The sequence below is a fragment of the Hemicordylus capensis genome, chromosome 1 (genome assembly GCF_027244095.1).
Source record: "Hemicordylus capensis ecotype Gifberg chromosome 1, rHemCap1.1.pri, whole genome shotgun sequence".
NCBI classification, from domain to species: domain Eukaryota; kingdom Metazoa; phylum Chordata; class Lepidosauria; order Squamata; family Cordylidae; genus Hemicordylus; species Hemicordylus capensis.
The window spans coordinates 21,963,471-21,989,789 of record NC_069657.1 but is presented as its reverse complement, the minus strand read 5'-3'; the positions used below and the strand labels follow the sequence as shown (position 1 = coordinate 21,989,789).

The following is a 26,319-nucleotide window of genomic DNA, read 5'->3' as shown; positions in this document are numbered from 1 at the left end:
TAAGCAAGCGCCGGTGGGGGAAACGTGACTGGCGGGGGGGGGCAATGTGCCCTCCACCACCCTAAAAGTTACCCCTCCCTCAATTTTGAACTGGGCCCTGCCCGCCGTTCTGTCCACATCCCTACTAGGGAGCAGCACAGATTTTAAACAAACCCATGTTGATTATGATTTCACACTGACAGAACTGACCTGCTACAAATGTCAACCACTGTGTGTTTTTTTCTTCCCCCACCCCCACCCCACCATAACTGGAAATTAGAAGTTCACCAGCAATGATGCCCTCGCCGAATATATGCAGAGCCCCTCTGCAAAGCTGCAATTCCATGGGGAAGGAGCATTCCAGTTGTCACACACCAGGTGTCCAGACAAATCTGGCTGTGAATGTGCAAATGCTGCAGTAAGTTCTCACCCTCTCCCCTGGTTTTGTTACTAGGAAACTGTTATCGATAAGTGGATCCAGGAAAGTGACTTATAAAAATGCACACTACCATATTACATACTGCAAGAAAGCAAATTGATTGAAAATAGTTCACAAAGCTATCAGCATCAAAACAGCTGGTGGGGTTTTAGGAACATAGATGTTAAGAGGTCTGTGTGTGGATACGTGTCAGCTGTCACAGTCTGTGGCTATGCTTTGCTCAGGTTGGGGAAATTGGCATCAAATGGGTACAGACCAACCAACAGCAATACAATACTTCAAGTCCTTAGGGAGGGACTGTGACCATGGCGTGGGGGATGCACTGGAAAGAATGGAGGAGGACAGACACTTGATCTTGAAAACAAGTTATTTATTGAGGGATAATGGGGTACAGAAAGTGAAAAGAAGTGGGCTATTCTTGAGGCATGTTAACAGGCTGCAGTACTGGGAAAGGGAAGAGGCTGGGGGGGTGAAGGAAAGAGAAACAGGTGTTTGTCATAGCTACCTATGTCTAGCTAGGCTAGGGGAATCGAGTCTCTCTGGTGGCTCAAGCATGAGGCGAGCAAATGAGGTGTGCCCAGGCAGCATGGGGTGCTGAGCCCGGTGGTAGGATGCATGCAAGGGCATGGGCAGCAAGTGTGGCAAGTATGGGGATGGTGACGTGAAGCATGATGCCATGTTGGGATGAGGAGTTCATAGGCAAAAACATACCCTGAGGCATGACTAAAGAGTTGCAGGCCCTCCTTGAAGGATCCCTGATGTTAGGAGACTCGCTCCAAATAAGGCATGAACATTGGTTATTGATTAGGTTATGTCAGGGTGGCTCCCCTGTGTGCTCCCACAGACAAAGAAAGATTCACAAAAGAAATCTCCTTGGGCAATCACCTGAACAGAGAAGGAGGGAGGCACATCCCTCTGCCTGGCATGACTTTACTCTTTTGAGAAGGGCTGGGAGGAAACGAGGTGAGAAGTTTTATTTAGCCTTGAAACTTACGATCACACGGGAGGAAGATAGCTTGAATTCCTTTCCCTAATGTCTCTTTTCAGCTCTAATTTGAGTCTGCCCTGCATCTTTCTGCCTATTCTCAGATGCAATCGGAGAGGGACATTTCCTTCAGCCCATTGCAGTCCTTTGCAAATTGACCTGGCAGGCACTGCAGGGAAATGCCTTGCCAGAATGACCAGCATTTCTCTTTCAAGCAGGCTAAGGAAAGGAAATGGCTAAGTGGCTAAGTTTGAGAAATACACTGTACCCCCAAAATGGTGTGGCTGGATGGATAGATAGATAGATAGATAGATAGATAGATAGATAGATAGATAGTAATAATGGTGTGACTAGTAATATATAGAAGCTGCCTTCTACAGAGTCAGACCACTGGGCCATCTAGCTCAGTAGTGTCTACCCAGATTGGCAGCGGCTTCTCCAAGGTTGCAGGCAGGAGTCTCTCTCAGCCCGATCTGGAGTGGCCAGAGAGACAACTTGGGATCTTCTGCATGCAAGCATGCAAATGCTCTTCCCAGAGTGCTCCACCCCATAAGGGGAATATCTTACAGTGTTCACATGTTCCAAGTTCCCTCCCTGGCTTCTCCAAAATAGGGCTGAGAGAGACTCCTGCCTGCAACCTTGGAGAAGCCGCTGCCAGCCGCTGTGTAGACAACACTGAGCTAGATGGACCCATGGTCTGACTCAGTGAGGCGCTTCACACCATTAGTGTGAAGTGCCAGGAGGGTTCGTGCAGGGAGAGCGGGCTTAGCTGCCCAGATGAGCAGCTGCTCTGCGCCCGGCTGCGGTTCTGTCGGGAGCTCCAGGGATCAGGGGAAGGGGAGCACCACCACGCAGCGTCCCAGTCCCGCAAACCCCAGGAAGGCACTGCACAGGTAGAAAAATGAGCAGCTGCAGCTGACACACGAGTAGAAAAACGAGGTTAACGGTGCTCACTCCATTAACCTAATTTAAGATGAGGGATTGTCTGGGTGGGCTAGCCACTGTGGAACCACTGATTTCGCCTGCTAATCCGGTGGATCCGACGATCACTGAAAACTGGGCTGGGCTCCCCTAGCCCAGTTTCCAGTGATCGTCAGAATAGCTTCAGTATATGGCAACTTCCTATGTTCCTAGAGGAACAATTCATGCTTGCTACTACAAGACTAGCTCTCCTTCTTCCAGGGGTCTTTACTCGCTGATCCAGTGAATGGGCCCGGAGGACCTTCTTTCATATGTATCTCCCACAGCTTTGTCTGACTTTTATTATGCGGCATATCAGCCAGATATTCTTTATATCTTTTTTTATGTGAAAGAAGAACACAGTGGAAAAGTGAGCAAAACAAAAGTATCAATATTGGCTGTTGAAGGGAATTCAATAAGACATAAGATCAAGGAAGCAATGTTCACAGAACAATGGAAACCTAATATTAATGCACAACTTAGAACACTTAATTAATACACAACTTAGAACACTGAAGCTGATGTAGAGATGTCAAAACATCTGTTCTTTGTTGTAATTCCCTCTTTTTGTTTTTTAATTTACACAATTAAAAAAAGGTCTGGAGAGAAGTATTGCAACTTAAAACAATAAATAAAACTCAAATAATTTCTTTTAAAAATCATAACATTTTAAACAAAGCACAGTTTAAAATAGTTTTAGCAAAAGGCCTGAGAAACCAGGTGTGTCTTGACTTTTTAAAAGGCAGCCAGAGATAGAGAAGCTCTTATATTGACAGGGAGCACATTCCAAAGTCCTGGGGTAGCCACAGAGTAGTCCTGATCACACGTCACCACCATATGAGTTGGTGGCAGCCATAACCAAATCCTCCCCATGTGATCTTAGTAAGTGGCGGGGTTCATAATGAAGAAGGTAAAGGTAAAAGGTAAAGTGTTCCATCAAGTTGATTCCGACTCCTGGCGCCCACAAAGCCCTGTGGTTTTCTTTGGTAGAATACAGGAGGGGTTTACCATTGCCTCCTCCCGTGCAGTATGAGATGATGCCTTTCAGCATCTTCCTATATCACTGCTGCCCAATATAGTACCAGCAGGGATTCGAACCGGCAACCTTCTGCTTGCTAGTCAAGCATTTCCCCGTTGTGCCACTTAAGGTGACTGAGGCATTCTCTCAAATACCCTGGACTCAAGCTGTTAAGGACTATATAGGTAATAACCACTAGCACTGTATTTTGCTTGGAAACATATTGGCAGCCAGTGCAGTTCTTTTAAAATCGGTGTTGTATGGTCCCGTTTCATAAGATGGCTCCTGTGCACCATAACAGGATTGCCTTGGTCCCCATTAGTACAGTGAGACTGACAGTGCAGTAAGAGTTCCTTACTTACAGTGTCTCTGGGGTAGGAGAGGAGAGCCGGTCTTGTGGTAGCAAGCATGACTTGTCCCCCTAGCTAAGCAGGGTCCACCCTGGTTGCATTTGCATGCGAGACCACATGTGAGCACTGTAAGAAGATCTTCCCCTCAGGGCATGGAGCTGCTCTGGTAAGAGCAGAAGGTTCCAAGTTTCCTCCCTGGCATCTCCAAGATAGGGCTGAGAGAGATTCTTGCCTGCAACCTTGGAGAAGCCACTGCCAGTCTGTGTAGACAATACTGAGCTAGATATAGACCAATGATCTGACTCAGTATATGGCAACTTCCTCTGTTCCTATGTTCCTAACTCAGAAAGTGAGGCCCCATCTGCAAGGCTAAAGCTTTTTGTCTTCTTCAATCTAACTGTCCTTTTTTAAAGAACCATCACAGGATCTGTGCTGCCTTGCTCCAGAACTCTGGGAACCGATGTCCAGTGCCTCTGTGCAAGGACCCATTGATGCCTGTTGGTCATTGTTGTGGAATATGTGGTGAGTGAAGGTTGTCTAGTATTAGCCTTGTATGGGTCACTTCACAGGGAAGTAAATTTCACAGGTCCCTTGTGCATGGGTGGGACGTATGCTGATGTGCAGCCACTCCCCCTGCAATCTGCTTCGCCAGCAGGTGCAAACACAAATACAATCACAGGGTTGGAGTCTGCACTGCGTCCAAAGTAGAGTAAGAGCAACGTTTTTCTTGAATTTGAAATCCATTGTTTTCAGTCTTTTGGATTTTGAACAATATCCATTTTTGCTTTTGAAATGTGACCTTGAGGGAGACTTTAAAAAACCCCAGGGCATGATCCTTCCTGGTTGTGCAGAAGCAGGAGTGGAGGATTGCTATGGGACCTGATGGAGCCCTCCTCTCCTGTCCTCAACATCTTTCCTGGTTCCCTTACCAGACCTGAGCTCTGACCAATAATATATTATATGGCCGGCTTCAGACGTAACGTGGAGCTGCGGGTCCAATGGACCCGAGGTTCCGCGCCCCCTCTCTTCCCACTCTCCCATCTGCTTTCAGACGTGCAGGAGAGCTGCCTTCTGCAGTCAGCAAGACTACAGAGAGGTGGGGGAGCTGGCTGTGCAGGCTTCTTTATTTATTTATTAAAACATTTTTATACCGCCCAAAACCTACGTCCCTGGGCGGTTTGACAGAAGGACAGCCCACATAGCCAATCGGGCCAGAGTGATGGAGGAACGTCCTCCCTCAGTTCCTGTTCTGTAAAGCTGAAACTGCATTGCCAGCGTCCAGATGTAACGCTGGTGCCACAGAACCAGAGGAAAGGGCAGCAAAACTCCACTCTGACAGCAGGTGGACAAAAGTGGAAGATCATCCATTACTAAATTAGTTCAGCTCATGTGTTTCCAGAGTACAGCTGTGAGGGACTCATTCGAATCCACAGTTGGGAATGAAGCTAACCAAAGGCAATTCTAACAGTTATGTGCAAAACCTAAATTTAAATGTAATTGAAAATATGTCCAACAGGTTAGTGGCTTTTCTTTCTCCTCCATTTGGTTGCTTGTCTGTTAGTTTACCTGGGAGGCAAACATGAGGCTTTCTGTACAGTGTTCTTAATTACCATATGAAAACCAAATGCTTTAGGGTAGCAGTGTAAGTTACTTAGGTGAGTCTTTTAAAGCAATTAACATTACATTTCCAGAATCCCTGTGTTGTATTCTTTATTCCCAGGGAAAAACGAATCAACTAATAAAGAGCTTAAGTAAGTAAGAAATCCTCCATTTTAGTGCTCATGGGTAAAGTCACGTCTGGTCATATTGCATACGACCTCACACCCACCTGTTCTCCTCCAAGAAAACTCTGGCTTAAGCAAATCTATTCGTGGCTGGCAAAAATGCTTAGTGTGCACGTCCTTGATTGTAAGATTCTAAAGCCAAAGTTTCAGCTTTTGTAGAAGTTAGAATTTGGAGGGAGGAGTGGTGAGAGATGGTGGGAATATAGACATTCCAGTGAGAGGACGTGAACAGGACTAGAGGATTGGGGGAGGGGGGAGAAGAAGCTATGCAAGCAAGGGACAGGTGTTCCAGCTACCTGTAAAGTGGCACAGAGGATGTTAAATGGGTCTAAATTCTAGGAGACCGCCTTATATTGAGTCAGACCAATGCTTTATCTAGCTTAGTGCAAGATACTACAGTGTTCTGCTCACGTGTTTTTTTTAACGGAACAGATGCACAGTTATACAAGAATGCTCTTGCGCAAGCATGGAAATTGTGCAAATGGAGATGTTTGACAGTACGGCCATTATTTCTAATGGCCCTACAGCCACACAACTGCGTTTGTGCAGGTTTTGTGCTTGTGCAAGAGCGCTCTTGAGCAACGGCACGTACCTTCTGTTGTGATGCGTGTGGAACACCGTGCAGTACATCAGCCACTGCTGTCAGTATCTATGCTGCCTGACAGCCGCTCTTCAAGGTTTCGGAGGGTTGTTTCATATCCATGTGTGGCAATGTCAGGGATTGAACCTCTGACTTTACCATATGTCCTCATTTCCATGAAAAAGAGGAATGTCCTTCAGGAAATGCAGTCTGTCTGGTGTTTACCTTTCCCTGTGTAGAGCCACCTTGGAGGCCTGTCCCACAGGGGTGTAGCTATAATTGAGTGGATGGGTTCAAAGAACCCGGGCCCCCAGCTCCTGAGGGGCCCCCAGCCCAACCCCTCCCTATTTTATTCATTATCTTCCTCACTCCAAGGGGCCACTGGGGAGAGGGTCGAACATGGCCCCCCTCTCTCCTAGCTGCACCTCTGCTGTCCCAGCCAGGGCACTTTCCAGACTAGCTGCTCAACAGCAGCAAAATGCCTCCCTTCAGGCAGGTCGCATTCAAAACATAAACAGCAGGGGGAGCAGTCTCGTAGAAACTAACAACCCGAAAAAACCCCAGCAACTTTCTTACGCTGGATATACGACGTCCTAGCTCTATATCACAACAATTAAATTCAAAATAAGGCATTGGAAATGTAAACGGCACCCTGCTGTCTGCGTAGGGACTGCGGTGTCACAACACAGGAAGTGCGGAAGCACACTTCCGAGATACGACGTGACCCCGTTGCAGGAACTAATCTGGAAAGCGCCCAGGTCTACCAGTTCCCAGAGGCCAAGGCTCTCAGTCCAAGGAAGAAAACAGGTAGCACAGCAGGTGGACCTGGCAGCCTCTGTACCAGTGGCCAGGGCTATCCTGGCATGGGATGCCAGGTCTATCCACCACTACATATGAGAGACTCTGGGTAGACCTGGCCTCTATGGCTCTAGTGGCCAGGTTCACTGATTAGATCCACCCAAAGTAATGGGTCAGCCTGGGTGCCCCTAACTGCAGAGTGAGGTCTACTGTTTCAGCCGGCCCCCTCAAGTCAGTTGATGTGCCTGGCCCCGTTGCACCAGTAGCCAGGTCTGCTGCTGCTGCCGCCACCACCACTACAGCTGCCCCATTCAAGTCAGTTGGTAGACTTGGCCTTTGTACTTTTTAATTAATATTCTCTCTACCATTGCAACCACACATTTATTAGTACGTGGCCGTGTTTTATCGGGAAATTCTGTTCACTGTTGTTTTTTAAACCATACGTTAAACATTCTCTAATAAAAGTCAATTTATTTTTTTAAGCTAGTGGGAAGGGTGTTCTCATTTTTCAAGTTGAAAATATGGTAACCCTATTTCTGCATGCAAAATGGAGTCTTACATTGAACTACAGGTCTTCTACAAATCCCATTAACAACGAAGTGCGTGTCCATGAGGATGTCTCACGAAACGACCTTGAACTGGGTCACACCATTGATCTAGCCCAGGTGTTCTCGCTTCTGGCTGACGTTGACTCTGCAGGTTCACAAATGGGGATCTTTCCCAGCACCTGCTACCTAAGATCTTTTAACTACGAATATGACAAATATTCATATACCGCTTTCAACAAAAGTTCTCAAAGTGGTTTACATAGATATAAATACATAAATAAAAGTTCTCCCTGTCCCCAAATGGCTCACAATCTAAAAAATAAACATGATAGACACCAGCAACAGCCACTGGAGGGATGCTGTGTTGGGGCTGGATAGGGCCAGTTGCTCTCCTCTTGCTCAATAAAGAGAATTTAAAAATGTGCCTCTTTGCTCAGTTAGCAGGGGATGTAACTAGAGATGTTGGACCTTGTACGGTCCAGGCCTGTTCTCTACCACTGAGCTATCATCCTCCCTTCTCTCAACTCTGTCGTTTCTATAGGCCTTCAGACAATAGAAGTGTTTGGATGGCCTGGCAGAAGTGGCTGGAAGGAGGAGGACCAGGATGGATTTATCACATTTGTATGGCTCACTTCTTATAAAGAGCTCAGGACAGTGTGCATGGAGTTGTCCAAATTTATCTAAATAATATCACTGTGAGACTGAGATGGGTGAGGCTCTGAGAGATGATGAATTGCCCCAAACTATGCACTGAGCTTCATGGTTGAAGAGACTCCTTATTTTATTATAATTATTTATTCGATTTCTATACTGCCCTTCCAAAAATGGCCCAGGGTGGTTTACACAGCGAAATAATAAATAAATAAGATGGCTCCCTGTCCCCAAAGGGCTCACAATCTAAAGAGAAACACAAGATAGACACCAGCAACAGTCACTGGAAGTTCTGTGCTGGGGGTGGATAGGGCCAGTTACTCTCCCCCTGCTCAATAAAGAGAATCACCATGTTAAAAGGTGCTGGGGGGGTGGATAGGGCCAGTTACTGTCCCACTGCTGTGCTGGGGGTGGATAGGGCCAGTTACTCTCCCCCTGCTAAATAAAGAGAATCACCACGTTAAAAGCTGCCTCTTTGCCAAGTTAGCAGGGGTTATTAGAGAATGATTTGAACCCCTGGAATTGAACCTGGGCTCTTCTGCACCCATCCACAGGAACTCTAGATGACCTATGTATGGTGGAGTGAGTTTATAAGATTCTGTGGGTATATTATTAGAGAATGATTTTGATTCTTGCTCTGGGATGCATCAGGGTCACCCTTCCTCCCCCCCTCCCACCAAACACCACCAAGCTGTTAATGTTATAGCAGCCCTTTGATGGGGAGAGGGCACAGACTTCCTTGCAACAGCAAAACTAATTACTCTGTTTATTTCTTTTTGTGTTCGGTTTCAACTGTAGGAGCCACTATTTCCTTGGAATATTCTGCTGGTTTTGACATTGAGATGTATCGGAACAGAATACTCCACACTTTCCTCAATATGGTATGGTGGTCTTGCACCTTAGGCAGAGTTCAAAATGTACACACATTACTTTCAGATTTTAAAGCAAAATGCCATATACTAGTCTAGGACACTGACATCCTGATTAATGCTGTGAGTGCACAAACAAGATACATGTGCAGAGGCTGCGGTCACGCTTCAGCAGTGCAGCTGCGTGTGTGTGTGTGTGTGGGGGGATATCTTCCTTATTAAGCAACTGAAAACCCAAGCTAGCCAATGAAATTAATGGCTGACATGAAGAAGAAAATTATTAAGAGTAGTCCCCCTGAAATTAAAAGGACAAGTTGGGCACTGCCTACTGCGGTTTTAATTTCAAAGGGACTACTTTGAGTAATTTCCCTTATTATGCCATATAATGATATGGCATAATAAGTGATTATTTGCATACCACTTTTCAACAAAAAGCAGTTCTCAAAGCATTTTACATAGAAAAAGAATATGAAGATGATAGTGTTGGAGATGAAGTTCCAGTGCATCAACCTTTTGCACCAACTGTCCTAATGACCACTAGGGGCATTGGGAGTAGAGACAGTGAGTCGGGGTCTCCCTATCTGTCCCTACTCTATGACCCCTGAACTGACTCTGCAGCACTTCCTGTGCTGAGTCACAATCCTTCCTTTCCTCCTAGAGAGCAGATGGAAACATCTCTCTCTCTCCTTACCTATCCACAATGTAGTCCTTTATATTAGAGACAGGTCTTTCCTATTGAAGTGTATTTAACCAATAAATATTTAGTGTTTAGTCATACAAGCTGCAATATCCGAACCATCCTCTGCTACCTACTCTGTAACTGGAGTGTGTGCTCATTCCTTAGTGCTCTGCTGTTTTACCTCTTGTGGGTAAAAATCAACAACCTCTAACAGATAGTTCCCTGTCCCCAAAGGGCCCTTAGTCTAAAAAGAAACACAAGATGGGCAACAACCACTGGAAGGATGAAGAGAACTGATCTTAGCGAGCAGGGCTGTGTACGAACCGAGGTTTGTACACTGGTTCGGCACCATGGAGAGGGGAGCGCGAGCTTACTTGCTCTCTTAACTACCAGCTTCTTGCTGTGGCGGTACTTATCCCAAGAACCTGTGTGCGGCACCAGCATGTACATGGCATCCACGCATGCATGTGCACAATTTGCATGGTCAGCAACACCACACTGACCATGGAAATGGCATCCGCCCATGCAAGGTGCCATGTGCATGCTGGTGCCACACGTGGGTTCTTGGGACAAGCGCTGCCAAAGCAGGAAGCTAGAAGGGGTGGCGGAGAGCAGCTAAGGACTTGCTCTCCTCTTTTTTAGAGATCCCACACAACGTTCTCCTCCCCACGATGCCGAACTGTTTCAGACCTCGTCTGAACTGGTTTGGTGCCGAAGCAGTGCAGGAACCTCAGTTCGTGCACATCCCTAGTAGCAAGCATGAATCGTCCCCTTTGCTAAGCAGGGCCTGCCTTGGTTTGCATTTGGATGGGAGACTACATGTGAGCGCTATAAGATATTCCCCTTAGGGGATGGGACCATAACTCAGTGGAAGAACATCCAGGTTCACTCTGCGGCATCTCCAGGCATGGCTGGGAGAGACTCCTGCCTGAAACCTTGGAGAGCTGCTGCCAGTCAGCGTTCACCATACTGAGCTAAATGGACCAATGGTCTGACTCAGTAAGGCAGCTTCCTATGTTCCTATGGGATGCTGTGCTGGAGCTGGATAGAGACAGATGCTCTCCCACACTAAATTAAAGAGTCACCACTTTAAAAGATGCCTCTTCACTCAATTAGCAGAGGTTGGATCCCATTCCCTGGAAGTGCTCAAAATTATGTCCCTGGGAGTCACACGGCCCCCACTGCTCTACAAATGTCACACTTATCTTTTCCCAAAGATACTGAAAGGGGCTAGGAAGCCATTGTAGTCCCCTCATGGTGCTGCTACAACATCTGCAGTCAACGGATGATCAACAGCACCTCCAAGGTGTTGGGAATTCTCTCTGGTAAGAGATACCCTTCTATTACAGCAGAGTGCACAGAGGCAAAACACAGCATAGTCCGCCCAGGCATGCGTGTCTGCTAAGAGCCAAAAGAAACTTGGAGCCAGTTCATAATTTAAAATCAATATGAGGGGTCTTTATTGGAGAACTCCATTCTAGATAGGAAAATAGAGAGATAGAATCTCTAATCTAGCTAGCTAGTGGGATGCAGACAGATGCTGTCTACATCTCTGTGCATACATGCTGCAGAGAGAGGCAAGCATGTGTGTGAGGGAGAAGAGAGGAAGGAAGGAAGGAAGGCCCTCAGAGTCGCAATCTACATACCAAAGGGATAGTGTCAGAGCAGTAGAGAGGAGGAATGACCAATGTCTTGACCCCTCTAGTCCTCTGACTCACTAGCCTGTCCCCCTCTGTCACTGAGACATGAGACAGCGCAGAGTCCTTCACTTCCAACACAAGGTTGTGCTACTACGTGGCTTTATCGAATCAGCTCCTTAACATTCTGCATATACAGCCTGAGATCTCTGCTGGGCCCAGCAAGTGTGTCTCACAAGTTATGTTGTGTTTTCCAAAGCCAAAGAATGCAGGCGTGCAGATGGCTCTATCAAAGGTGCAGGCCCCTCCTCGGACCTTCCTGGGAATCGTACCGCGCAGCCCTTTGTCTCTCATCCAGATCGTGCTAATTGACAACAGGACTGGGGCACAGACTGGGACTCATGCTGAGCAGCTGGCCAAGGACATCATGGGTGATATAGCAGAGAATGGTAATGGTTTTTTCTCCTCCCCTGCTGCAGCTGCAGCACATGCAATGGCCTTGTGTATACAGCCTTCGGAGCTGTAGCAATGCATCTTGCCTCGTACAGCTCTGTGTACCTGGCACACATGGCCTATTCGTGGGCAGCCAGTGAGATACAGGCATCATGGCCATGTGTGCATAGAGCATTTCCAGACTCTGAGTTTGGCGTGGTAGGAGAAAGCAGGACATTAACCTCAGCATGTGCTTAGGCAGGGCTCTGGTGCAGTTATCTGGGAGCAGGTTGGCTGGCACAAGTGGCGAGGCCTTCTTAGTGGTGGCACCTTCATTGCAGTTTGCCCAGACGAGGATCTTAGTTTGGGATTATAGGGATTTAGCTGAGACAGTATTGTTCTGGCTAATGTATGGGGAACAATAGTTTTTATTCCTGACTTCAAATGTTGCATGGAAACTTGCTGCTATTATGGATTTGTAATCATTTATGCTGTATTTTTAGAAGTGATTTTAGTGTCGTGTATTGATTAGACTCTGCACTTTTTAATTGTTGCTGTGTATCCTAAGGGTTTTTAAAGTATGTGGCAGGATATAAATTGGATGGATGGATGGATTGCCACACCGTGTGCTTCCTGATTATGGAAAGGAGCATTTCAGCACTGGAAGGGGATGGTGGAAGAAGAGAGTCAGGTGCTGCCCTTCATTTGCTCACCCCCAGGAGAACTGATATTCACTAGCAGCAGCAATTACTTCCAGGGTAAACAAATCAGAAGGAGAGGAGTGATGGAGGGGTGGGCCATGTGCAGTCTGTGAAGAAATTCCTCGGAGAAACTCCTAGCAAACGCATTGGTGGTGGCGGTGCGGTGGCGGGGGGGATCCTGATCTGTAATGTTTCTGTTTCTTGGCAGGAGAATCCTTTGGTGTTGTGCTGGGCCACTTCCAGGCAGCCACTGGCACGAACTGGGAGGCCCAGGGTGCAGGGGGCCATGTTGCTGCTACGACTGCTGGGGCAGTCGTTGGGCTTCTCCTTGTCCTGCTGCTGTCGGGAGTTGTCCTGCTTCTCTACAGGAAAGGGGCATTAAGGTAAGAGAGCTGACCCGAGAGCCCGTGTGGCGTAGTGCAAGGGCTCTCAGGAATGGGGAGGAGAGCTGGTCTTGTGGTAGTGAGTAGGAATTGCCCCCTTTGCAGAGGTGCACTAACCCCTGGACCTTGGAGACCCAGTCTGGTCCTCCAAGGTCCAGGGGGCCCTCCCAATAGCCGGGGTGTCGTGGCTAGAGTGTCAGTACTGCAGGGGAGACCCAAGTTCAAATCTCCACTCAGTTATGAAGCAGACCAGGCTGACCTTTGGCCAGTCATACGACCTCTTAGCCTAGCCCATGTACTCCAGAGGGTTGTTGTGACACAACAAATCTCGGCATACCAGAACCATGCATGGAACTGGAAATCGGTAGCACTCTTCAAATCTAAGTTGTAGATGTCTGGTTCTGTGCTGCAAATAGGGACAGATATACCAAGACTGGTGGGTTCATACAACACTCCAAATCTCGGCATACCAGAACCGTGACCGCAAGCAGGGCTTCCCCTTGGTTCTCCGGGGCTGTGGCAGCTTGTGGCAATTTAACGTGCCACATTAGGGCGAAACGGCCCTGCGTATGAACTGGTAGTGATGGTGAGTTCTTGCCTTCTTTTGGGACCGAAGAGAATGCATTGCAAGGGATTCCTTGCTGAATACCACCAGGGGCGGGCGGGGGGGAGGGGGGAGGAAACTGGAACTCCGCCAAGGAACACCCCTGCTAACCTGGCAAAGAGGCACCTTTTAATGTGGTGATTCTCTTTGTTGAGCAGGAGGAGAGTAACTGGCCCTATTCACTCCCAGCATGGAATCCCTCCAGTGACTGTTGCTGGTGTCTATCTGATGTTTCTTTTTAGATTATGAGCCCTTTGGGGACAGGGAGCCATCTAATTTTTTTGTTATTTCCCTGTGAAAACCGCCCTGAGCCATTTTTGGGAGGGCGGTATAGAAATCGAATAAATAAATAAATAAATCTCACGTTCTCTTCTTCTTTTTCCTCCCTTCCTTCCTGGCTACCTCAGTTGTCCTCGGAGGCCTCGCCCTTCAAGGCTCTGTGGCTTTTGTTTTTCTTGGAGAGGAGACACCAGTCCAAGATTTCCTGGGGAGCTGCTGGAGTCGGCCCAGAATGCCCTGGGACAAAGGCTCTGCTGACCTTGAGCTTTTTGGCACCGGGCAGCATGAGAGCAGGGAGGGATGGAGTGAGGGAGCATGCCGGACCGCCCTGTGCTCAGCCCTAGACTGGCCAGCTGCTGCTTGCTGCTGTGCAGTCTCAGCCAGCCACCTAGACACATGCTGCAGGTATCTAGTAGGCGTAGCAGCTGGTCATGGTGGATGCATGCCCCTGGCCAGCCTCCAGCCCCAGTCCCAAAGGCTGCTGCTGTGCACTCTCCAGGGTAATCTCAGTTCTCAGTGTGTTCCACCAGCTGGCAAGCCAATGCGCTGTGCTCTGTGCACTGAGGGTGTTCCTGTTCATTAGCGCTCGTCTTTTTTCCACCAGGCAGCAAAGCTCCTGGGCTCTGCTTGTTTTCCTTGCCAGAGTCCGGATAATTAGGGTTTCCTAGCAGTACAACAGTAGCTTAGTGGGATTTCTAAGAAAAGCTCGAATCCGCTCTCTCTGGTATTGTCGTGAGCCCATTCACACGGCTGGGTGGGCTCCTGGGCGGGCGGGCGGCTGCGCTCCACTTACCATCCCTATGGATGATCATTTCTGGGGAGGCTTCGGCGTGCCGTGCTTTGCAGCAGCACGGAGCTCTGGAGGCCAGGACGACACGTACATCCCACAATGTACCACACACCAAGCACGGTGCATTGGGGGATTCCCACATGAGACGGGCACTCTAGGCACTTGTCTCTGTGTCTCCTCGGGAGGAACGTAGCCCAAGGAGATGCACGATCCCGGAGCCTGGGTTGACGAAGCACTGGCGTTGTTAACCCAGACTAAAAGCCAGGGTAAAAAAAAAGGGAGGGGGCTAGGTGGTGCTGCCCCACCGGGATTGGATCCAGTCCTGGTGTTCTCATGCGCAGCCTAACCCAGCCTAGCCTGGGTTAGGCTGTGCATGAGAACAGCCTCAGTGTGTGTTTTCCAATGGTGTGAATGTGAAAACTGGGCATATCTTTGAATAAACCTCTTTCTCCCCCCCCTTCCCCTTCCCTCTCTCTCTTCCCTTCCCCTTCTCCCTCTCTCTCCCCCTCCCTCCCTCCCTCCCCTCCCCTCCCTCCCCTCCCCCTCCCCTCCCCCTCCCCCTTCCTCTCTCCTTCCCCTTCTTCCTCTCCCCCCCCTCTTCCTTTCCCCTTCCCCCCTCTCTCTTCCCTCCCTCCCCCTCCCTCTTCCTTTCCCCTTCTCCCTCTCTCCCCTCCCTCCCCTCCCCTCCCCCTCCCCCTCCCTCTCTCCTTCCCCTTCTTCCTCTCTCCCCCCTCCCTCTTCCTTTCCCCTTTCCCCTCTCTCTCTTCCCTCCCTCCCCCTCCCTCTTCCTTTCCCCTTCTCCCTCTCTCCCCTCCCTCCCCTCCCCCTCCCTCTCTCCTTCCCCTTCTTCCTCTCCCTCCCCCTCCCTCTTCCTTTCCCCTTCTTCCTCTCTCTCTCTCCTCTCCCCACCCCCTCCCCCCCACACTTTGGAGAACATCATCTTTCTACAAAGGATCACAGAAACCAAAAAACAAACTTTTTACCCCTAGCCTATTTACATGATCACTTATCCTAGGAAAACAGTGACTTCGCATTTCAACCTTTTGATTTGTTTACACCATCCAGGTGATGAGTCAGAGAGTGAAGTGAGTGGAAATCAGCTGCCCCAGGAAAAGCAAGGGTCTCTCAGCTTTCATCCCAGAATAATCAACAGAGTTGTAATCAGAGTTCCTTTGCCAAAAACAGGGTCAATTGATACCCAAATGTAAACAACTTTGGGAACTGTCATTCCGAGAACTCTTTTTTCAGTGCTCTGAGAAGATCCTTAAAGTAGTTTGGCTACCTTGGGAACTGCAGTTGTGTGAAAGGAGTGTTCAGTGACCTCACACCACATTCCAATTCCCAGGATTCTTTTGGAGAATCCGTGCCAGTCAGAAAAGCATAAACATTTAGTTTTGCAGACATTTTGACCCCTGCAGTGCTAGTTCAGCTTTTTGGCAGTTTAAAGGTCTTTTGCGAAAGCTTGTTCATGGGAAGGCAAGTGTTGGGGTGAAAGCGGGAGCCAGTCCCAGCTGGCGTCTTGGCTAATGCACCTTCACATCGGGGTATGTATCCAAAACCACATCCCACTGAGATAGTGCAGTGGAGAGGAACAAGGTCTGCATTTGAATGTCCATCTGAATGCAGATGCCTTTCCTCAGCACTGCATGACTTTCCCTGAGATGCACACTCAAATAAATGCGCATCCAAACACCAGAGAACATTGTCCCAGTTCTCCTCCTCTCCCAAAGAACTAGCAGATCAGAAAAAAAAATGATAGCAGACATAACTGCACAGGAAACACAAACTATTGATTGCAGCTCTGTGTGTGTGTGTGTGTGTGTGTGTGAGCAGAGCTAATGCTGTTGCAGAACAGGACAGTTCTGCAATGTCTTAAAGTTGTGCAAACCCAGTTGTGTGATGTAACACCTCTGATTTCCTATGGGCATCGCGTCGCACAACTACATTTAGGAGCATACAAACACAGAAAGCTGCTTTATACTGAATCAGACCAGTGGTCCATCCAGCTCAGTATTGTCTACACTGACTGGCAGCAGCTCTCCAAGGCTGCAGGCAGGAGTCTTTCCCAGCCTTACCTGGAGATGCCAGGGGTTGAACCTGGACCTTCTGCATGCAACCAGATACACTTCCACTGAGCTTTGGTCCCATCCCCTAAAGGGAATATCTTACAGTGCTCACAGGTAGTCTCCCATTGAAATGCAAACCAAGGTGGACCCTGCTTAGCAACGGGGATAATTCATGCTTGCTACCACAAGGCCAACTTTACACTGGTACAGAACTGCCCTATTCTGTAATACCATTGGTGGCGTTTGCACAGATGCAGGAGTGTGGGTGGTGTCGCAATTGGGTGGTGTCGCAACATTACTCTGCATGGTATTGAGCTAATGGCAGTGAACAGATTTTTAATAATGCGTGAAAATGTAAGCAGCAGCAGTACTTGGGTTTACAGGAGCAGCCAAACCTCCTTTGTTCTTTAATAGTTTCATTAGCTACTGTTTTTAGAAGGCTATGAGGAGCATGATTTGTCTTAAGCTGGGGTGCGGGGGGGACTTTTGGATTTATTTAAGCACCCCTCTGTCCCATTCCTGCCCCCCCCCCCATAATTCAAGCACTGGTTACTTTAGGGATTATTAATGGACATTTGTGGGGGGGCCCCCATGGCATTTTTTACAGTGAGATTTAAAGGTTACAAAAGTTTGGTGCAGAATTATATAATGAATTAATGTGGTTATGTTTGTTTATATACTGCTTATAAAATGCTGTATCACATCACGTAGATATACAATGATGAAGACAAATATATTTATACTATATATATATATATATATATATATATATATATATATATATATATATAAACAAAAGTTCCTAAAGCAGTTTCCACAGGAGAGAGAGAGAGAGAAAGGAAGCAAGCAAGCAAGCAAGCAAGCAAGCAAGCAAGCAAGCAAGCAGGCTTCCTGTCCCCAACAGGCTCACCATCTAAAAAAAAGAAACATAAGATAGATACCAACGACCACCACTGGAGGGATGCTGTGCTGGGGATGGATAGGGCCAGTTGCTCTCCCCCTGCTAAATAAAGAGAGTCACCACAGTTAAAAGGTGCCTTTTTGCTCAGGTAGTATATCCATAAGCCCATGTGGATATGCCCACTGTAAAATGCAATTTCACATCCAGATATGCCCTAAATAAAGTCACCCACGATAGTCAGCAAGGTGATGTGTTGCCATCTGAGGGGGAAAAGGGTACTCATGGGTATCAGAAGTGGCTTTCCCCATCAAAATACTCACAGGCAGTGGCCTGATCTTTCCCATCTGTATCATTAAAAATAGCTTTATAACTCCTGGGCAATCCATGTTGTATAGGCCATTGTTATTTCAGGCTGACAAACTTAGGGTAACCAGCTGGAGACAGAATTGCAGATTCCTATCTGAGAGATAGTAACATCACCTTTAGATGCTTTTTATCACATCCGTTTCATGTGGCGAAGATTGTGTATGCTGTCCCTTGGTAACAGTTTTTAAATACAAGGTCAAGTGTGCCGCCTACCTGACGTGACATTTCCTGTCTGCATCAAAAAGGGAAATCTAGACTGTTATAATCCACCTTCGCTGTGCAACAAGAAGCATAAGGAAACGGAAGCTCGGAGGAATGAGCTCTCACCTCGCGATTCCATCAAGGACCACTTTGTACTCTTTCCTATTATGTAAACGTACACACCCTGGTCAAGCTGGCAGATGCAAAGATCTCTAACATGATGTGGTATCAAGAAGCTTAGGAAATCCATTGCTGATCTATGGGGCTATTCACACGTGCAGGCAAAACCGTCTTAAGGAAGCTCAGCCTGGTTTTGCTGGCATGTGTGAACTGCTGGGAGCCACACAGCCCTCCCGGCGGTGGCCCGGCAGCAAACCCCCTTAGGGAGCCCGACACTTAGCCCAGGTTTGGGGCACGAGGGCACCCAGAAACCAGGCTAACTGATTGTGTGTCTGTGCCGCATGGCTCCACGAGGCACCGACATGTGCGTAGCCTCCCAGCCAGTGCCGGGAGAATCCCTATAATGCACCGTGCTCTTGCGTAGTGCATTTGAGGAGTTCCAGGGGCTGGGGAAATGCATCCCAGCCCCCAGACCTCCACGCTACCAGCAGTAGCTGGCAATCCACCACAAAGGGGCCCTTGATTGTCTGCCAGGGAGAGAAGCATTTCAAGGCTCCCTCCCCTGCAGATCGGAGCCCTTTCTCCGTGATTGTGAGAAAGGCTCAGTGTGTATGCAAATCTATGCTGCAGGGATCCACAAACTCAGACAATATGCTGCAGGGATCCAGCTCACTAGCCAGTCATTAATTGTGGTCTCAGGAGAGAAGCAGGTCTTCTGTCATTTGCACTGGGAAATGGAGATGGTAAGAAACCGTGGTGACCCTCTCTTATTGCTTAGAAAGGATTTCTATTGTTCCTTAAAGGTAAAGGTGTGCCGTTGAGTCGGTGTCAACTCCTGGCGACCACAGAGCCCTGTGGTTTTCTTTGGTAGAATACAGGAGGGGTTTACCATTGCTGTCTCCCGTGCAGTATGAGATGATGCCTTTCAGCACCTTCCTATATCACCCTTACTGCTGCCCGATATGGTTGTTTCCCAAAGTTTGGGAAACACAGCAGCGGGGATTCAAACTGGCAATCTCTGGCTTCCTAGTCAAGTCATTTCCCTGCTGTGCCATTAGGTGGCCCTAACCCTAACCCATCTAAAAACGCTATGTGTGAAGAGGCCCTTAGGCCAAACCAAAGCCACAACAGTTGTTTTGAAGCACAACTGCACTTTGCAAATGTCAGTGCACCACTCTGAGACAGGGGCAGGGCAGGTCTCTCTTGGGTGGCATTCCTTTTGTCCTGCCAGTCTGATACACAGTGTATCAGTCTTACAGGAAGTTCTACCAAGCCTGTAGGACCAACATCCAAAAAACAAATGGAGGTAAGGCTAAGCATAATCAGGTGAAGTAAAGGTGAGATAGGGCAAGCTTGACCTGGAAGTGTTTACGGAGGCCTAGCCTTGTCATGTGATCTTCTTTGGCCTATTGGCATTCAAGAGGCTCCTTGTAGCTCTGGGTGGTCACCTGCCTTAGTACAGTGTTAGGTGATGATGCAGAGACTAAATCATTGTTTGACAGCCCTCTGGGTTCATGACCCATTGCAGGCTTAAGTGAATCTTCTTGTGGGAACTGTATTGTGTTGATTAGGGAAGTGCATGGAACCGCGGCTGGGCAGTTCAAAGGTGGCGGGGGTGCCGCTTTAAGGGTGGGGGAGGGTGCACTTACCCCTCCCGCCGCTTCCCCCCCCGCCAGCGCTTGTTGCTGTTAAAAGCCTTCAGGGCGGCAGTATATCTCCCTGCCACCCCGTTGCCCACCTTGGCTGGAAGTACCAGGCATGCGTACGCCCGTCACGTACGTGCTCGTACATGGCAGACGGGTGCGCACAGGCGATGGGCGCACAAGCGCCCGGTACTTCCGGCCGAGGAGGGCAATGGGGCGGCAGGGAGGTATGCTGCTGCCCCGAAGGCTTTTAACAGCAACAAGTGCCAGCCGGGGAAAAGAGGCAGGAGGGGTAAGTGCACCCTCCCCTGCCCTTAAAGCTGACCCCCCCCCGCATCAAACGTTGAACCAGCCCGAGTTTGAACCTGTTCGAAGGCCCATAAAAGGGCTCCCGAACAGGTTCGTTCACATCCCTAGTATTCATGCTTCTCAATTTCCCATCATTAGTGAAGACTGTAAAGCATTTCTCTCTTCATAGATCTCTCTCCTCTGTGAGTTTTTCCATCCTTTGGAGCCATAAGAACCTTCATTCTATGGGAGAAACAAATGACGAAGGCTTTGATAATCCCATGTTTGACACACCATCCAACCCAATGGTAAGAGCCGTATCTTCTGTTTCCTTTTTAAAATCATGACTCAGCAGTTGCTTCCACATGGTCCTGGAAGAGAGAGCTTCCATATAAATCTGTGAGCCTATTGGACTGGATTATTCAGTACTAAGTGAAACCATTGGTCCACTTAGCTCCGTATTGTCTATACCAGGGATTCTCAATGTTGGGTTGCCAGATGCTATTGGACTTCAGCTCCCATAATCCCCAGCCCCAATGGCCTTTGGTTGGGGGATTATGGGAGTTGAAGTCCAACAAGACCTGGGGACCCAATGTTGAGAATCCCTGGTCTACACTGACTGGTAATGGCTCCCCAGGGTTCCAGCCCTACCTGGAGATGCCTGGGATTGAACCTGGGACCTTCTGCATGCAAATATTAATAATAATGATAAATCCTCAAGTCCAAACTCAATGGCGGGAACACCATACAAGCCATAAACACCTGGGTTATACCTGTTATCAGATACACTGCAGGAATAATAGACTGGACCCAGGCAGAGCTAGAGACGCTGGATCATAAGACTAGGAAAATAATGACCATCAATCATGCTCTGCACCCCCGCAGTGATGTCGATAGGCTATACCTCCCTCGCAGCTCAGGTGGAAGAGGAATGCTGCAAGTCCATTAAACAGCAGAGGAGAAAAGAGGCCTTGAAGAATATATCAAGGACAGTGAAGAAGATGCACTTCAAATGGTCAATAATGCGAAACTATTCAACACCAATGAAACAAAGCAGGCCTACAAGAAAGAACAAGTCAAGAACCGAGAAGAAAAATGGAAAAATAAGCCCCTGCATGGTCAATATTTGCACAATATGAGTGGAAAATCAGACATCACCAAGACCTGGCAATGGCTTAAGAATGGCAACTTGAAGAAAGAAACAGAGGGTTTAACACTGGCTGCACAAGAACAGGCACTAAGAACAAATGCAATAAGAGCAAAAGTCAAAAAATCAACCACAAACAGCAAGTGCTGCCTTTGTAAAGAAGCAGATGAAACCATTGACCACCTAATCAGCTGTTGTAAAAAGATTGCACAGACTGACTACAAGCAAAGGCATGACAAAGTAGCAGGGATGATACACTGGAACATCTGCAAAAAATACAAGCTACCTGTAGCCAAACATTGGTGGGACCATAAAATTGAAAAAGTTGAAGAAAATGAAGATGTAATAATATTATAGGTCTTCCGGCTACAAACAGACAAACATCTGCCACACAATACACCAGATATAACTACAGTCGAGAAGAAAGAAAAACAAGTTAAAATAATCGACATAGCAATACCAGGGGATAGCAGAATAGAAGAAAAAGAAATAGAAAAAATCACCAAATACAAAGATCTACAAATTGAAATTGAAAGGCTGTGGCAGAAAAAGACCAAAATAATCCCAGTGGTCATTGGCGACCTGGGTGCAGTTCCAAAAGACCTTGAAGAGCACCTCAACACCATAGGGGCCACAGAAATCACTATCAGCCAATTACAAAAAGCAGCTTTACTGGGAACAGCCTATATTCTGCGATGATATCTATAACAACTGACAATAAAATTCTGGCATCCCAGGTCCTTGGGAAGGGCTCGATGTCTGGATAAAACAAACCAGTCAATAACATCTGTCTGACTGTGTAAAATAAAAATAATTCGATTTCTATACCGCCCTTCCAAAAATGGCTCAGAGCGGCTTACATAGAGAAATAATAAATAAATAAGATGGAACCCTGTCTCCAAAGGGCTCACAATCTAAAAAGAAACATAAGACACACACCAGCAACAGTCACTGTAAGTACTGTGCTGGGGGTGGATAGGGCCAGTTACTCTCCCCCTGCTAAATAAAGAGAATCACCACGGTAAAAGGTGCCTCTTTGCCCAGTTAGCAAAGCAGATGCTCCACCACTGAGCTTCCCTCTGTTGCTGGGACTCTGCAGGTGGTTTACTGTGGAGATGCAGAGATATTTGCTTGCTTGAAAGACCATTTTAAGCAGGGGAGCCATCACAGTTTCCATAAGGAACATAAGAAGGTGTTCTGGTCCTTATACCAACCAGACCATGGGTCCATCTAGCTCAGTGTTGTCTGCACAGACTGGCAGTGGCTCTCTAAGGTTTCAGGCAGGAGTCTCTCCCAGCTCTACCTGGAAATGCCAGGGATTGCACCTGAGACCTTCTGAGTGCAAAGCAGATGCTCGACTTCCCCTGCTGAATTCCAGGTAACTCCAACTTCGTATTTATGAGAACAAATGTAAGCATGTTTTTCAGGCAGGCCACCGTTTAAAAGGTACGATGGGGTTTTCAATTGTGGCAGTGTGAAGGAGAAGAGAGTGGGGACCATTGCCATATCTTTGAGGTTCTTTGAGGCAATACTGCTCAACTTTGCTTTTGGTTGTCATCACTTGCTGGCTGGCTACAGTTGTCGCGTGGTAGCCTATGGGGCTTTAAATGGTGGCCCACTGCTAGAGAGGTTCTTTTTTCCTCTCCTTGATGCCTGTCATGCCATGCTTAGGGCAGCCGGCTGCTTTGATGTGTAGTCTAACAGAGCCTCAAGGCTTCGTGTGAAGCTGCAGGGAAGCTGCAAGAGGAGCCCCTTTTAAAACCCAGCAGCTGTGGAAGTAGCATCACAACATTTATCCCTATTCGTGACTTACTTTTTTTTTACTTTTTAAATATTTTTTACATATATCCCGCTCTTCCTCCAAGGAGCCCAGAACAGTGTACTACATACTTAAGTTTCTCCTCACAACAACCCTGTGAAGCAGGCTAGGCTGAGAGAGAAGTGACTGGCCCAGAGTCACCCAGCAAGTCTCATGGCTGAATGGGGATTGGAACTTGGGTCTCCCCGGTTCTAGTCCAGCACTCTAACCACTACACCACGCCTGCTTTCACAGCCTCTGAGTTTTAAAAGCATCGGGGCTTATCTTGCCGCTTCCTTGCAGCCCCAACGGGGGAAGAGCATGAGAAAGGAAGCCTGCCAGACAGCTAGAAAGCACCTTCAAGCTGGCAGATTATGTGGGGGAAGTAAGGCTTGGGGAAGCCGCAGCCACAGGGAAGTGAAGCAATGCATGTGGGTGCTGGTGGGTGGGGCGAGATGCCTACACTTGCTATCCCAGGATGTCCGTGCCACCTGAGGCCATCCCCTCACCTCACCTCTTGGATGAGCCACCCTGGGGAAAAGGCTCTAAGGTTCCGACAATGGGGCTTCTGCACCCTCCATGGGCCCCCTGTCCCTCCCTCATGGCTTCTAGGTATGTAATCATGCATCCATATTTCCCTTTCTTTTGTTGCATTGGCCCTTGCTGGAAAATCCTAAGCTCCACCAAAATGCACATATAAGGTTTTGAATAAAGCAGAGAGAAGGTTTGTGCACCATAAGCAACTTTGCATCCTTACTATGGATTTGCGAAAATGTATTGTGAGTATAAGATTAAGCTTTTCTTGAAGCAGAAGTGGGTTATCATGTGCACCAAATATGCATAGCCTTGAGCAGAGCTTTGTAAAATACTGCATAAGTGCTGCATCGACAGTATGGATTCATCTCAGCCCATAAGATTTACTTTATCTTCAAAGCATTTATGCTCTCAAGTTAACGTTTTCTCCACCCATATTAAAAACTTTGGTCTCTTTCTCTCTTCTAGGCTTTCGCTGGCGTAAGTGTGGAGGAGCGAGTGAAGGACAGGGCAAGCAAAATTAGTGGGCTTTATTACATTAATCCTTTATATGATGAAACAGAAGTGAGTGCTTAAAAGCAAAGCCATCACACAGAGACAGTTCTGCTCTCTTGCGAACATCCCCTCAACCTTTCTTTGCTTACAGTTTCATCTCCATAGGTTCAGTCCAAAATAACTTACCTTGCGTAGGCATGGACCCCGTTCACTTTCTGCTTCATTGTGTCCAATGTCACTGTCTCATTTCCTCTCTTAAACTTCTGACTGATTTAATCATGAGAGAATATAATCCGCTTTTGAATGGTGGTCCAGGAATGATAGAGTTTGCAGTTCCATTTGGCATCATTTCTGAAGTACATATGGAATACAATTTCCAGTAGGAATTCTTGTTGCAATAAAATAGGTGTACACACTTCTATCATTTGTTATGTCTCAATTCATCTCTGCCCTCAGCTTATAACAATGGACACGATCCAGTCAAAGATAAGAACTTCTATTCCTATATGTTTTATTAAAGACAAATGTTGATGCTTTTAGACTTCTGTACACTGCCCTAGGATCCCAGGATGAAGGGCAGTTTAGAAACGTAATTATAAATAAATAAGTAAAATTTAAATGAGAGGGTTAGCATGCTTAAATCTCTCCCACTGAAACAAATAGGGCTTAAAAGTGTACAACTTTACCTGGGTCGTGTTCAGGGTTTCTAAGTGTTGAGAGCAATTCAGAAAGCAATGGACTAAGCCTGTTCAGAAAATATGTTGTTTTCCAGTTTCAGCTTGAAATGTAGAGAAAAGAAGAAAATAATTCCTCTTGGAAGGACCAAATGCCTGACCTTTCTGAAATGTAAATACCACTGTTGCCAACTGCTCTTCCCTTATCTCTTGCTCTCTTTTCTTACAAATCTACCAGTCACCAGTTTAAGGTTGTTTAAGGCTATTCCCACAACAATTTATGTGTAGAGTGGTGGCAATTTCTGTGCAGGAAAAAAAATCCTTGCCAGTTTTAGTATTTGGTTAATTATGGCATTTGTTAAACTTTAAATAGGACTCTTTAGCTGACGTACAAGTAGGCAGAACATTGCCCAATAACAATGTGTGTGCAGTTGTGCAAGGGCAGTTTTGTGCAATGCAGGAAATTGTGCAGATGCAATTGTAAATTTGACAGCCTTTGGAAACAATGGTGGTTCAACCACGCAACTGTTTGCACACTATTCTGCATTTGTGCAGAAGTGCTCTTACACAACTGCCTACCACTCCGTTACAAGGCAGATGGCATGTTGTGCAGCATATCCGCTCTGTCAAGTTTGCTGGCACAGACTAACACAGCTGCTGTCTTGGAAGGCTTGTCTGTCTTAACTCTTAGCTGCATTAGCCCAAGGCAAAGCAATGGTGTGAATTCATCACCAGTGCAGGATGCAGGTGCTGTAGGAATGATCAGTACCCATCCACACAATGGCTGAGGTGATGTGATTACACCACAATATCACATTGTCCCATGGAGCGGCCGGAGCTCAATGATAGTACACATGCTGAGATCTCTGAGCACTCCTGCCAATCAAAGTAGATAGTACTGGGCTGATGGACCAATGGTCAGCCTCAGTGGAAAGCAGTCCCTTATTTTCTCATGTTCATGTTATCCTGCATCAAAATGGTGACATTTCAACAGGGATTCCATGGCAATTTCACCAATGGGCTATACACCATTTTGGGATGCCGCATTACCTGGTTGTCTGCATGGCCCTGTAGAGTCCAGTGGGGAGTTCAGCATCTTTCCTTTGGGGCTTCTGTCTTTAAGATGGTTCCAGACCGGTCAGGTCCCAGTGGGGTTGAGCAGGCAAGGCTAGGAGAGCTGCAGGCAGAGGTGCTCTTACCCCTGGACTTCGGGGCCAAGGTCCAGGGCCTCCACACCCCTTGGGCCCCCCGAAATCCTCTTTAGTCTGTCCTGGGTGGTGTGGTTTGTGCACTCAAGAACCTACATGATAAAAAGTGGTGCTTAACTTTCAGTGGGGGGGCCTCCAAAGGCCTTTAGGTCCAGGCTCCAAAATTGCCTAGGTACACCTCTGGCTGCATGGAACAGCTCTAGTGGGGCCACCAAGTTGGGAGTGACAGGAAGCAGGAAGTGCGACCAGGGAGAGGCAGGGCTTGGAGTAGGCTTTAAGCCCTGTCAGCTCTCTACTGGGGCATTCAAAGCCAAGGCAGCTGATGATGAGGGCTGCTCTTGAGCGTGGGAGCCAGAGTTCCACTGGAGAGAGAACTGGCTGGATGTAGCGAGCTCAGAGGATGACGACTAAG

At 47.6% G+C, this 26,319-nt stretch overlaps 1 protein-coding gene across 4 annotated transcripts in view; it reads left to right on the top strand.

Annotated features, from left to right (window-relative positions):
- The window catches only part of AMN (amnion associated transmembrane protein), a 35,713-nt gene extending 11,270 nt beyond the window's left edge, over nt 1–24,443 (top strand). For 3 of the 4 annotated variants that reach the window (XM_053283610.1, XM_053283612.1, XM_053283613.1), the window contains exons 4-11: nt 260–397; nt 4,145–4,253; nt 5,423–5,482; nt 8,891–8,973; nt 11,537–11,726; nt 12,619–12,793; nt 20,242–20,359; nt 23,999–24,443. In XM_053283610.1, coding sequence (XP_053139585.1) covers nt 260–397; nt 4,145–4,253; nt 5,423–5,482; nt 8,891–8,973; nt 11,537–11,726; nt 12,619–12,793; nt 20,242–20,359; nt 23,999–24,106 — 981 coding nt within the window. In that variant the 3' untranslated portion in view covers nt 24,107–24,443. The remainder of the gene's footprint in view (nt 1–259; nt 398–4,144; nt 4,254–5,422; nt 5,483–8,890; nt 8,974–11,536; nt 11,727–12,618; nt 12,794–20,241; nt 20,360–23,998) is intronic. The other variant, XM_053283611.1, reaches the window with a different exon arrangement.
- The last annotated feature ends 1,876 nt before the right edge of the window (nt 24,444–26,319 follow it).